The sequence below is a fragment of the Equus quagga genome, chromosome 2 (assembly GCF_021613505.1).
Source record: "Equus quagga isolate Etosha38 chromosome 2, UCLA_HA_Equagga_1.0, whole genome shotgun sequence".
Classification (NCBI taxonomy): Eukaryota; Metazoa; Chordata; class Mammalia; order Perissodactyla; family Equidae; genus Equus; species Equus quagga.
In genome coordinates, this window is record NC_060268.1 from 102,448,186 (window position 1) to 102,461,664 (window position 13,479).

General features: G+C 54.8%; 1 protein-coding gene across 1 annotated transcript; it reads right to left on the reverse strand.

Moving 5' to 3' along the window:
- Positions 1 to 3,311: 3,311 nt before the first annotated feature.
- Positions 3,312 to 12,947, reverse strand: LOC124235763 (synaptotagmin-15-like). The gene is made up of 8 exons (XM_046654169.1): positions 12,551 to 12,947; positions 11,323 to 11,515; positions 10,665 to 10,807; positions 9,434 to 9,729; positions 7,792 to 7,962; positions 7,075 to 7,195; positions 5,894 to 6,073; positions 3,312 to 4,974 (listed from the first exon to the last, which is right to left on the reverse strand). Exons 1-8 carry the CDS (start codon positions 12,555 to 12,557, stop codon positions 4,832 to 4,834), a joined length of 1,254 nt encoding a protein of 417 aa, XP_046510125.1. The 5' UTR covers positions 12,558 to 12,947; the 3' UTR covers positions 3,312 to 4,831.
- Positions 12,948 to 13,479: the final 532 nt, after the last annotated feature.

The following is a 13,479-nucleotide window of genomic DNA, read 5'->3' on the forward strand; positions in this document are numbered from 1 at the left end:
TAATTGAAATTAAGGACTCAGCATATAGGTTAACTACAATTAGTCTTAGCAGAAGAAAGATGGATTGAACTTTAAGAGGGCATTATAAAAACTCTAAGCTGAAGGAGGACATAAAGAGTATGGAAAAACAGCCAAGAACTTAAGAGTCTTGTGGGAAATGGTGGAAAGATCTAACCTGTGTAACTGGAGTCGCAGAAGAAGAGGAGAGGAAGAAAGGGGTAGAAACCATATTTGAAGAAATGTAGGCTGAGAATTTTCCAAAACTGATGAAGCTTTATGACCCCCAAGCAGGATAAATAAAAAGAAAACTGCATCTAGGCATACCATACTCAAGCTGGGGAAAACCAAAGACAAAAAGAAAATATGAAAAGCAGCCAAGAGGGGGAACACATCACTTTCAAAGGAGAAACAATAGCACTGATAACTCACTTGTCACCAGAAACCATGGAATTGAGAAGACAATGAATACCATTTTTAAACTGCTGAAAGAAAAGAAAACGTCAATCTAAAATTCAACTTCCACGAAAATATCCTTTAAAAATGAGTTTGAAATAGATATTTCTATTCAAAAACTGAGAAAATTGGCTGCCAGATCTGCACTAAAAGAAATACTAGAGAGAGTTCTTCTGGTAGAAAGAATATTATCTCAGGTAGAATCACAAAAGTGCAGAAAAGAATAAAGAGCGAAAGAAAGATTAATCCTGTAGGTGAATATAAATGAATATTGACTGAACATAGCAATAATAGTAATGTCTTGTTAGGTGTAAAAAATAGGTGGAATTAAAATCAATCATATCAATAACACAAAAAAACCCAGAATGCAGGTAGAGATCGAGTATTCTAAAATTGTCTGGAGAGTGATAAAAAGTAAAATTTGTATTAGACTATTAGACATAATAGATAAAAGCTGTAATCTCCAGGGGAACTGCTAAAGGAATAATAGACTGAATGGCAATGAATGGGTGGGGAGAGATGGAATGGAAAAAAACAGACTGAATCCAAAAGAAGGCAAGAAAGAAGAGAAAAAGAAACAAAATATGCAGGACAAATGGAAACAGATAGTGAGACAGTACACAGGAATACAACGCTATCAGTGAATTACATTAAATGTAAATGAACAAAATACATGTAAGACAGAGGTTGATAGACAACTAAAAACTGTGCTCAAGACGTATAACATGAGAACAGAAGACAGTTGAAAAAAATATATGGAAAAAATATGCCATTATGAGTGGTGGAGAGCACCATTTCACAATGATGAAGGGTTCAACCTTCCAGAAAAATATCAAGTTTAAATGGGCATGAGCCTGGTAACATATAGGACATATACAAACATTGACAAAACCAAAAGAAGTAAACAAATCCACAATCCTAGTGGGAGACTTCAACGTCTCTCAATCATGAAAAGAAAAACAGATCCCCCCGTATCAGTAAAGACAGATGATTTGACCAATTGATTAAAAACTTGACCTAAGAAATACATACATCTGCTTACAACAGCTGCAGAATATACATTCTTTTCAAGTGCAAGGACATTACAATAAAAAAGTTATAGAAAAATCTCTTATGAACATAACTGCAAAAATACGTAAAAATGTAATAGCATGTGATTATACATTTGTTCACACCCGCAGAATGTACAACCCCAAGAGTGAACCCTAATGTAAACATGGACTCTGGGTGATAATGATGTGTTGGTGTAGGTTCACCAGTTGTGACAAATGTTCCACTCTGGTGGGGGATGTTGATAATGGGGGAGGTTGTGCATGTGTGGGGCAGGGAGTATATGGGAAATCTCTGTACCTTTCCCTCAATTTTGCTGTGAACCTAAAACTGCTGTAAAAAAGTAAAGTCCTAACAAAAAAAATGATGTTGAGATGTAAAGATATTAAAAAGCAATAAAAAATGTAATAGCAAATAAATCCAAACTTTAAATAAACAAGTCCAAGTATTATCATATATGTGTGTATACACATACACACACCACTGGTTTCTATTATAAGAATGTAAGTTTGGTTTGACATCCAAAAATCAACCAACATAATTCATCATATTAAAAGAATAAAGGAGAAAAATGATTATCTCAAAAGATGCAGAAATGTATTTGATAAAATTTAACACTGTGATGAAAAACGTTAACCAATTGAGAATACGTGATCACAAGTATATTAAAAGTCCTATAGCAAACATCACACTTAATAGTGGATATTGAAAGCTTCTCCCCCTCCCCCCCAGGGTTGAGATTAAGACACAGATGCCCACATCACTACTTTCAGTCAGCATTCTGCTGGAGGGCCTCACCAATGCAATTTGTCTATCAATCTTGTATCCTGCAACCTTGCTGAACTTATAGTTTATTACAGTTTATAGATAGCTTATTATATTATAGTCTAATGGTTTTTTGTGGATTCCTTAGGATTTTCTATATACAAACCCATGTCATCTGCAAATATAGTTTTACTTCTTCCTTTCCAATCTGGATGCCTTTTATTTCTTTTTCTTGCCCAGCTGCCCAGCCACTGCAATTTGGCAAGAGATAAAGAAGGCGTAAAGATTGGAAAGGAAGAAATAAAACTTGTCATTTGCAGAGGTCGTGACTATATACAAAGAAAATATGAAGAATCTACAAACTATTACAATTTAAGCGACTTTAGTGAGGCCACTTGCTAGATTCAAAGTCAACATACATAAATCAATAGAATCTGTACATACTTAGAAACCAACAAATTAACCCCTAAGAATAAATTTAATGAGAGATGTGCAAGACTTTCCTGAAAACCACAGAACAGTTTGAAGAAAACTTGCAAAAACACTTAAAGAAATGGAAGGATATACCATGTTAATGGATTAAAGACTTTAAATGGCCCCCAAACTGGTCCATACACTCAATGAAAATCCAATCAAATTCTAGCATTTTTTTGGTGTAGAAATTGACAAGCTGCTTCTGAAACATTTTACGGGAATGCAAACAACTTCTTTCTGCTAGGATCACCTTGTGGACAGGATTGAGACAACCCAGGCCAGCTCTCTCTCGTCCACGTGAAGCACTCACGCATCTTCTGCCCTGCCCCTGTCTAATACTGGGGCCAGTCCAATACAGCAACCTCGTCTTCCTCTCCACCAGAGCGTAGAAACTGCCAGTCTCTTGCCATTGAGATTTTTCAGCTGTGAGTTGAACACACTAGTCTATTCTGTCCTGCAAAGGGGATACTTACCAATTTTTCCAAGTGGCCCTGGAAAGGCCACTGATAAGCATGAACCTCACCTTGAAACGTGGGAATGGCTGTCACCTATTATCTCAGGACTGCAGGTGAAATGGACACAGTTCCATTTTAGTGGCCTGCTATGCACACATACAGAGAACTCCCATTACATGTGTGTAAGAAATTACCGGTGTGTGGACTGTGTTGAAAATGTGCACGTGAAATAAGTGAGAAAAAGCAAACACAAGGTATTCTGTCTGTGTGGACCACGGCCGGGCAAAGCTTGAATTTGTGTATCGACAGAGATCGACACACAATTTGAAGGCAGAGAGGCACAAACCCAGCGTAACATTCGCTACTTTCTCTTGCTGAAGTTGCTTCGCTGCATAAAAAAAGAGACGATAGTGGTTTAAGGTTTTGTTCTAGTTATACAATAATGATGTATTGACTCTGCAAGTGCAACAGCATTAGAGTGAAAATACAAACTCCCTGTTAAGTAACGATGACAAGTATGACGACTGCTCACTACCTCGAGTACAGCTCCATGGGGAGCTGATGATGGCGATTTGTGGCAACTGCCACCTCGATGAATTCTACTCCGACACCTACCACACACAATAATCCTAGTGGAATTGCTAGAGAGCTAGTCCAGAAAAGCCCTCAGCCCCGTGGGTTATGCTTTGGCCACGTGCATTCACCATTTCCTGCCCAAAGTGAGAGTCCCAGGGGCTGGATGCTGCTAACCAGGGAGACCACAGGAACCAGCAGCAGCGCACCTGTAAGACCAGGCTGTGAGGATGTGGTCTCTGGGGAGGACGCGCCGCGGGCAAGACTTGATATGACGTGGGGTGGGAGTGGACATACACCCGGGGAGGGAGCTAAACACAGGTGAGCCCTCCTCACCTGGCACAGGAGCAGATGCCCAGAACCTGTCCCCCACTTGGTACCTGGGCTGCTCACAGCATTCTCCCACAGGTCCTGAAGCCAGCGAGTCTCCATCCTCGCAGCTTTCGCTCCTGAGCGGTGGGCACGCTGTGCTGCCCAGGCCTGCCGGGACTGCTCCACACCTACACGCGAACCCAGCTCTCAGACTGTGCTATTTATTGTGGACCAACTTATTTAGTGTGGAAATGAGCACTGTGGGCATCCACCCTCCACCATCATCTCCCCCAGAGCAGTTTGTTTTCTCTGCTGGGCAGAAGGCAGAGAAACCACAGCTGAAAAGCAGTGCAGGTTTAGCATCAACACATCATCAGCTTCCCAAGATGCTGGAACCCAAGTCTGCCCTGCGCTTTCGTCCAACACGCATGGCTGTGCTTTCACTAAACAGAGTCTTTCTTCCGAAGGCCTGAGATTCCGGTCCAAATGGGACTGTGATGACTGGGAGCCGGGATTCTATGTTCAGGCAGCGCCATGGGTACAGAAGGATGAATGAGTCTCCCAGGCTGGCGCAATGTAACCGGCCACACTGCTGCCCCGGGCTGGGGCTCCACTGTGCCCTCTTCTTCCCTGCACATCAGCACTCATGTTCCCCTGGCTCGGGCTGGCCCCACAGCCCAGTGAGGCGCCGGATGAACGTCCAGGCCTGTGGCTGTTGTGCATGACCATGGGGAAAGCCGGCTCCTGAGTCAGGGCTCAGTGGTGCGGCAAAGTGCGTGCCAGCGCTTCACCAGCTCCCTGGGCTTGCCGAGCATCTCGTCCCAGTGCGCCAGCTCTTTGCCGCGGGTGTACATGTAGGGGCCCACCACCACCCGGCCCAGCTCGCAGCTCTCTGCAGGGGGGAAACATTGTTACTCTTGGGAGCACAGGAGCCACATCACCTCAGCAGCATCCCAGCGCCTTCTCTCTCTCTCTCCCTCTCACTCCTCCCTTTGAAGAAGGTAGCTGGCCCTGTCCTTCTTTAAGCATCAGCTGCCAGACCACAAAGAGGTCCTGACTGTGCGCTGGAGCTGGAGATGGTGGGAGAGGGAGCCCAAGTGGAGGGCCTGCCCTTCAGGGGACCCCACTCTGCCCCTCACCCTCCTGGTGGCCATCATCGGCCTGCCTCCCATCGAAGAGCCGAGGGAGGACGGGGCCCCTCTACAAAGAAGCCGTCTTCCGTCAGCCCACTTCTCCACCAGTGGGAACATTCAACAATAATCCTCACCCACCAACTGCCACAGTGGAGAAGGGGTCTTAAGCGCTGGCCCAGGAGACCAGCTGGCCAGATGGCTCTGCTTCCCCAGACGGTGACAGTGGGCCCTGGGGTGTGGGGCAGTGTGGGAGAGCTGGCTGGAACAACTCCACCTCATTGTCCACCCTGAGCCTCACCCAGGACCCAAAGCCCTGTCCAGGAAGCACGAGGACAGGCAGGGCACACAACGACCCACGGCCTCAGGTCACCTAGAGCCATGCTGCCTCCCAACCGCTCTGGTGATTGGCCCAGGAGGGGGTGGCAGAGGCCAGCCCTGAACCGCTTTCTAGGGTGCCACGGACAGTCAAACTGGAATAAAGCTGGCTGTGAATCCCAGCTCCCTCACTAGCAAGCTCTGTGTCCTCGGACAAGTATCTCTGCCTCTCTGAGTGCTGGTTTCCTTAGGTGGAGAACAGAAACCATACAGCTCCCTCCCTGGGGCCAAGTGGACTCGATGCTCAGCAGCCCCTCCTCTGCCCGTGGCTCCAACCACCTGGGGCTGGGGGAGCAGCCTTACTGTCCCCTCCGGCGTTCTGCAGCACTGTCAGGCTGAGGCTGGCCGTGTCCAGCTCAGCGGGGTCGACCTTGAAGCTGAAGGTCTCGCTGTACACGGGGTTGGCGGAGCCCAGCACAGCAGAAGTCTTCCTGCACTTGACAAACTTGTTGTGGTTCATCAGGGACACTTTGACAAACACACCTGAGGGGCAGCGCAGACCGCGGGCTGGGAGGGGCGGGCAGGGGCCCAGCCTCCAGCCTGTGAGCGGTCTGGCGGGGAGGGCACACGCCCACACTGGGCGCTGGGACCCCATCACTCAGAGCCGCTGCAGCCAGAGGGCGTTCCGAGAGGAAGCGAAGTTGATTAGCGTCCTGCCTTACAGCCGGGAACGCTGGGCTCCCTTCCTCTTCCTTCCTCTCTGCCTCTTGAATGCACCAATGGCTTGGCTGGCGCCTGTTTCCTGGAGCCTAGCACCACACACCCATCCCTCCCTTCGGGGGCAGGGAGCCTGGCCTGCTGGGCGCTCAGGCGCCCTGGGGCCCCTTAAACACCTTCTCCTTCAGAGGGCCAAGTTCTTTTGGGTGGGGCTCAAATGACGTGTGGATCCGCAGCGGAAGGCTGAGTGCCAGCTTGCTTATAGTGACCCAGGCACAGAGACACACGGCTGGCAGACACCCACCACTGTGCTGGGGGCCCCCCTGTGGGCGGGATGCATGGGATGAGCAGAGCAGGGCTTCTGCTCCTCCAGCTCCTGGGTTCCGGGATGCTGGAGGAAGCAGACACCATAGCCACCTGCTGGCCTGGGATGCCCCTTCTCCTAGCCCAGCATCACGTTCCACATGCGGGGCAGCCCTCCCTAGGGGCGGGGAGGTACAAGGCCTTGCCCTGGAGGGACTGGAGCCTTTCACAGAAGGGCAGGGGTGGAGGTGGCCTCACAGTTCAAGGAACCAAGATGCTGCCTTAGGAAAAGGTGGGGCAAGCCAGTCTTAGGGGTCTTGATGGAGGCCAAGGGGATGCAGCCTTGGCTTCAACATAAAGAAGCCCTTCCCACACAACCATCCACAAGGGGCGTGGCTCAGGAGGTAGTGAGCGCTCCATGACCGGCCATATGCAAGCAGAAACTAGATGGCCAGGGATGAGGGTCAGACTCCAGCCCCAGGCAAGCTCGCAAGGTGGAGCCTGCCCTGAGGAGGAAAACTTACTGAGACAACTCGCATCCTCCTGGAGCTGGAGGCCCTTGGCTCGCAGCACAACCACGGTGAGGCGGTTCAGGCGGTCGTTGTAGCTGAGGCAGAACTGGAGGTCGCCAAACTCCGAGGGAGGCTGGCGAGGCCAAGGGGAAAGCTGCCTGTCACTCGGGCAGGTGCTGGAGGAGCCACGGACCCCCGACAGTGCCTTCCTCCCTCCTCCCCGCAGTGGGGCACGGTTACCACAAGGCACCAACATTCCCTCCTTTACGCCCACCCGCCACTTTATAGATGGAAACAGGTCTGGAAAGTTGAAGGGGGTCTGCTGAGGATCACACAGTAGTGAGGACCAGAGCTGAAGATTCAAACCCAGGTCTGGGGGATTCCAAAGCCCATCCGAGCCGCCCGCATCCTTCTTGCAGGTTAAGGGAACACGGGTAAATAATTTCCTTGGCTGGTCCATTTGGGGTGTCACCTTTCACAGCTGTCTGATCTCGATGGGAATCCAAATATGAATTTTTCAGGATGCTCCTTCCCTGCCCAGGAGTGGCTCCACACACCCTCCTCCTCCCAAGCAGCTCCCCCCGGGCCCAGCACCCTGGGTCACACTTGCAAGAGTGGTAAGCAGTACGCTGAGGGCTGACGCTGGCCAACAGGTGCTGGGTCACACCTGCTGGCTGCCCACGGTAGTCTGACCAGTGGTGGCTTATGTCTGGGGACCCTGACCTTTACCTCCAGGCTCTCGGCCTCCAGGTCCCTCCAGATGACATGCCGGCAGTCGCCGAGCAGGGTCTCGTTCTTCAGGGGGAAGAGCACTTGGCCCAGGAGCTGGTGCTTCTTCTGTTTGTCCACGTGGTACACCGAGAACCTCAACACCCTCTGGGTGATGCTCCTGCTGGACACCTAGGGGAGAAGAGGGTCTGGCGTGGAGCCAAGTGTGCGGACAGGGGATGGGATGGTGTGGCAGGTTGTTGTGGACACAGGAACTTTGGTGATGCGTGTCTCAGCCAGGGACCAGCACACCCCAAACCCAGGCATCCTCAGGGGACCCTTCTCAGCAGCGGGGCCAATACCCCAGGGAGGTGGGAGAATGTGCCAGAGCCCTGAAATGCAGAGCGTGGTCCGAGGACCAGCAGCATCCATGGCCCCCTCCCCAGACCTCTTTAGAACTGCAGGACCTTGGGCCCCCCCCCCCCCCCCCAAACGTGTGAGCAGCATCTACCGTTTAGCAGGACCTCCAAATGACTTGCCAGCTCATACAGGTGGAAGCGGCCCCGAGCTGGGGCCCAGGGACCCTGCTTGTCTCTACTGCCTGATTCGGGCCCCCCAACCCTCCTCTCCCAGGGACCTATCTCCTCCCCTGTCAAATGCGATAGTGGTTCTTACTCTCTGGGTTGTGAAACCTCAATCTCAGTATCTGATCTATGGCAAATGGTGAGTTAACAGTGATTTTCTTCTCTTCTCCTTCTCTTTCCTCTCTCCCCTCAAAACTCTGAGAGGCCGGGGTCAAGTTGGGGCGGGGACAGGACAGGGAGGTGGTAAGTCAAGAACAGTAAGTGGGGGAGCATGCCGTGTGGCCGTGCTGGTCAGCCAGCCTGCACGCCTTGGATCTTGATGTTGCGAGAAGAGCATCACAGCCTTGGCCCCAGTAGAGGGCAGGGGGCTGGGCCCCACCCGGCTTCTCAGCCCTGAGCCCTGGATGAGGGCAAGAATTGGAGCTCTGGCCTCAGCAACCACTCTCTTCCCAGATGCTGACCGGCCTCTCCTTACCCTGCCCGCCAGCCTGCTGCCCAGCTCTTAAAAATGTTTGTCCAAGGCCTCTCGACAGCTCTTGATTGCTGGCGTCCCACAAGGGCCCCCCGTCACCTGCTGAGGCTCCCAGGCCACTGTGAGCTGGGCTCAGTGCCCAGACAGTCTCTCTACCTCCAGACCCTGGGCCAGACCGCCCACGGTGTGGCAAAGGCACCACCTGCCCCAGGGTGGCTCTCGGGTCCTGCGCTGGCCACTGACAGGAGGGTCTCACCCTCTGCCTTCTTTGAATAACCTCGCCAGAAACCCCCCAGTGCTCCAGGGCTCCTAGCCCATGGGCCAGGGCCTGCATGCAGTAGCTGTTCCAAGAATGTGTTTTCTCTTTCTCTCCTGCAGGCAGCTGGGACAGGAGGAGCCCCAAGCTTCTCCCCTGCCCCCGCCGTCAGCTGTCAGGGCTCTTGTGGGCCTTGATCCAGCAGGCAGGTAAAGCAGAGCCTGTGGCCAGGGGGTCCTGGAGTCCTGGGGCCCTGGCTAGCATGGCAGGCTGGGCTCTCCTGCACACTGTCTGCTCCTTCCCCCGGAGCCAGGATGCACCAGCTCCTGCCTGCTCCAGAGGTGGCCGTACCTGGAAGACAAAGTGCTCATCAAACTGTGGGCTGGCGGTTTTGCGTTTGGCCCTGGACTGGAGGAAGCGCCGCTCATCGGGGAGCAGATGCAGCTTCACCAGGGGGCTGCAGGTCTCTGAGGGGGCTCGCAGCCCCTGCGCCTTGATCAGGCCCACCAGCAGCCGCTCGGCCTCCTGTTGGTATTCCACGGAGAACCACAGCCGCCCCAGGCAGCCCTCAGGGAAGTGGCTCTCACTCTGGTCCTCGGGGAACTTGTACAGCTCTGGGTTGATGGTCCCCACCACGCACGCGTCTCCTGTAACACAGGGGCTGGGAGGTCCGGTGGGCCAGAGGAAGGCAGGGCATGGGGGACAGCAAGCTCTGGGCTTCACTGCCCCGCTCCTGGCCCACTCCCTCTTGACTGAGCCTTGACAAGGCAGTTCACGGCCCCTTGTGACCACATCCGCCCCACTTTCCTCTTAAGACTGAACACACGTCTCTGTCCCGTGCACCTCCTCCAGGAGGCCTTCTCAGCACTACAGCATCGCACACCCAGGCCTGCTTCTCCCTGGGGACCCCGGTAGAGTCCACAGCATTCATTCAACCCCTGCTTCTGGGATCGGCCCCCATCCACAGAGGTCAGGGCCTGCCTTGGGGGCACAGTGCCCAGCACCTGGCCTGGCCCCTTTCCATGGGGTCCAGAGGATGTCTCAGTGATAAAGTGTTGCTTCTTCTCTCCCTCTTCAAATTAGGAGGGCCAAGCTGATTACTAGGTGGTTCCTGGGAAGGTCTCTTGGGAGGCCTTCGGAGCAAAGAGGTGGGCAGACAGCTCTGTGCCCAGCTGCCACCATTCTGCCCTCTGGATCAGCTAACCCATCATCCTGGAGCAGGACCCAGCACAGGTTCTGCGCTGGGAACACCAGGGTTCCAACCCCAGGTCTGCTGCTTACTGCCTCTGTGACCTTGTGGCGAGGCACGGTTGACCTTCAGAGCCTCAGTTTATGAATGTGCACAATGGGGTGATAACCCCTCTCCCTATGGAGGTGTGGTGAGGGCTAACTCCAAAACGGCACACGAGGCCATATCTGACTTGGGTAGACCCAAGTACCTGGAAAGAGCAGTCTCTGGGTAACTCTGGCATCCCCGGGCCCACCCAGGCTCTATTCCGGAGGCAGGCCCGTGAAAGCAGATGGGTCTGCCCCGGCCTGAGCAGACCCTGACCCCTGGGCAGGCCCTGGTGGGTGCACTCACCAGGATTGCTGCCGGTGGTGTGGGGCAGGAGCTCCGGGGCTGGGCAGAGGTCCCGTGGGGCCTGAGCCCACTCTCTGCGGTGCAAGGGCACCCAGTCTCGGCCTTGGACGGAAGGGGGAACCACGAATGGCATACCAGGTGGCCTGTCCAGAGGCAGGGAGATGACATGTACATGGCAAGTAAATGGTGTGGCCTCACAGCACTCAGCCTAGAGGATTAAGTGCCCGGAGCTGGAGAAGGAAAAGCCAGGGGAGACAGGAGGAGGCAAGAGCACCACAGCAGGACACACACACACACACACACACACAGCCAGAGCCAACACCTGTCTGCCCACAGTAGTGGTGAGTTGGACAAGGAGCACAGCCTCTGGAGTCAGCCTGCCTGGGTCTGCATGCCTGTGCTGCCACTTCCTAGCTGTGCTTTCTGGACCCATTATTCTGAGCCTCAGTTTTCTCAGCTGGAAAAAGGCTTCCAAATTGCCTGCCTCCTAGCTGGGTGAGGATCCTGGGTTTTCTTTGCAAGACTCCCAGCACGGTGGCAGCAGAAAGGAGGTGCTCCATAGACAGACCTTTCCTCCTCCACCCACTCCAGGGGAAAGTCCGCAGGGAGGGCCCCGAGCAAGGCCAGGAGCTCGCGTGACCCCCACATCCCACCTCACCTGCTTGTCTGGGTCCTGGCATGCGGCGGGGAGAGCTTGTCCCCCTGTACGCTGGAGGCAGCTGTGGTCCCTGGCAGCTCCTCGTAGGTGGACGTGGCACAAAGTCTCTTCCAGAGCCAGCAGCTCACCCCGATCAACAGCAGCAGCAGCAGCAGCCCCCCAATAATGCCTCCAATCACTAGGGCCACGTGCTCTGGGGGCAGCGACCATGGGGACTGTGAGGCTGGGGAAAGGCCATCCCCTTCACACCACTGGCCTGCTGGGGGCAGAATTTGGGCAGCAGCCCATCCCCTGGATTAGACCCCGGGAGGACTCAGAAGCAGGCTTCCTGTGTCTGCTTCCAGGAGGGGTGCTGCTGGCAGGCTCTGCTGGGGCTCAGCAGAAAAGCCTTTCCCTTGGCGTCCCAGGGCCCTGGACGGAGTCTTCTGGTTTTCCTTGGAAAGCAGCTGGCCCTGGACTTGGGATTCTGGCTAAAAGGAACCATTTCCTTGTGCTCCTGAGTAGAAATTAAACCTCTTCCCAGAACCTCCATCTTCCCGAGGCTTCTGTTCAGGCCTGAGGGTGAGCTGGGTGTGGGCACCATGCTCTTGAGGAAAGTGGGGAAAGGGCTGATGCCCTGAGATGCTCTCAGAGCCCTATCCTCTGGGGTCCTGGAACCCGTGAGAGGCTGGACTCGTGCTTGAACTCCTAACTTTCTCTAAAACCCGCTCCTTTCCTCAACCCTTATCAAGGCGAGCACACTTAGTGGGGTCGGTGGGAGGCAGCGGAGGGGGTGTGGACCAGGAGGAGTGGGGCAGCGGGTGTGAGAACGGGAGACACATGGACCCTCAGCTGCCGGCACCTGCACCTCCACATGTGCGGGGACCTGGGAGGCTCCCCTCGGCGTCCACCAAGAGCGCTCGACGCTGGGTCCCACGCGCCCGTGCCCAGGCCAGGCAGGGAAAGTGTCCCCTTCGATTCACGTGCGGACGTGGGGCTTCCAGGCTCTGGGGTCTGGACCCGGTGGGGTAGGGAGAAGGCGAGACCCCCAGCACCTGACCCTCAGGTATCTGCGAGGAGGGGGCCTCGCTCTCCACCGCATCCCAGCGGCCGCGCCAGGAGCCCGAGGCAAGGTGCGCTGGGGCTGGTCCTAGCGGGGGCCGGCGGGGCGGAGGAAAGCGCCGCAGCCGGTGGCCGAGGGGCCGGGGCGCCTCACCGGGGGCGCGGGAGGGGAGGCGAGGGCACTTACCCGCCATGGGGCTGCTCCGGCCGGCCGTCGGGGCGCCGGCTCGGGCCTCCGTCTCGCCGGTCTCCGCGCCTCTCGCCAATGCCGCGGGGCTGGCCTTTAAAGTGCGGTGCGGGGCAGGGGGCGGTCCCTCGTCGCTCTGTCGCCTGGTGGCGGCGGACGGTGGGGGCAGGGACCTAGTGCATCGAGGCCGCAGCTCCTCCCCGACTCGACCCCAGGGGCGCAGAGCTGACCGTGCGCTCACGGATACCGCAGGGCTCCGGGCCGAGTGGGGCGCCCGGGGCTCCCTGCGGCTGCGGGCGGGGTGGGGTGCGAGGCCCAGCCCCTCCCGGAGGGCAGAGCTAAGCCTTCTCCGCCCGCGGCTGATGGAGGGTTCTGCACCTGGCCCTTCACAACGGGTGGCCTTGCCCGTCTAGGAATGCGCCTCCACCTTCCGCAGATGTGTCCTCCGCGCCCGGCTCCGACCCGTGCTTTAGGGAGCCTTCCTGGATCTCAGGGCAGACTGTTCGCACCCTGTCCCGGGCCCCAGCGCCGCCTGCCCGACTCCTGGGCGCGCGGCGCGGCGCGAAAGTTTCCTCGTCCGCCCGAATCTCAGTAGACAACAGAGAGGCGTTGCAGAGCGCGGATTCTGCCGCCAGACCACCTGGGTTCCCACTCGGGCTCCCCACTGGCCTGCTGTGCGATTTGGGACAATTTATTTCAGCACTCTGGGCTCACTTCCTCAATTCGGTTAATAACAGTACTCCGTCTAGGATTAATGTATGTCGGGGACACTTGAAACGGTGATTGGCCCAAGGATGGGAGTGGCGCAGCCCATGCCACCCACTACTGTGGTGATTATCTGACCCAGGGCGACGTCGCCTGAGTCCCCTCTGCATGCGCAGCCCCTATAATTATAACGGTTATTCAGACCGCATGGGCTGCACCAGTCG

Coding starts and splice junctions, on each gene's coding strand:
- LOC124235763 (XM_046654169.1), bottom strand. Junction 10,808..11,322: donor GCCAGGACCCAGACAAGCAG/GTGAGGTGGGAT, acceptor GCCTCTGGACAG/GCCACCTGGTATGCCATTCG. Junction 7,196..7,791: donor TGGAGGCCGAGAGCCTGGAG/GTAAAGGTCAGG, acceptor TGGCCTCGCCAG/CCTCCCTCGGAGTTTGGCGA.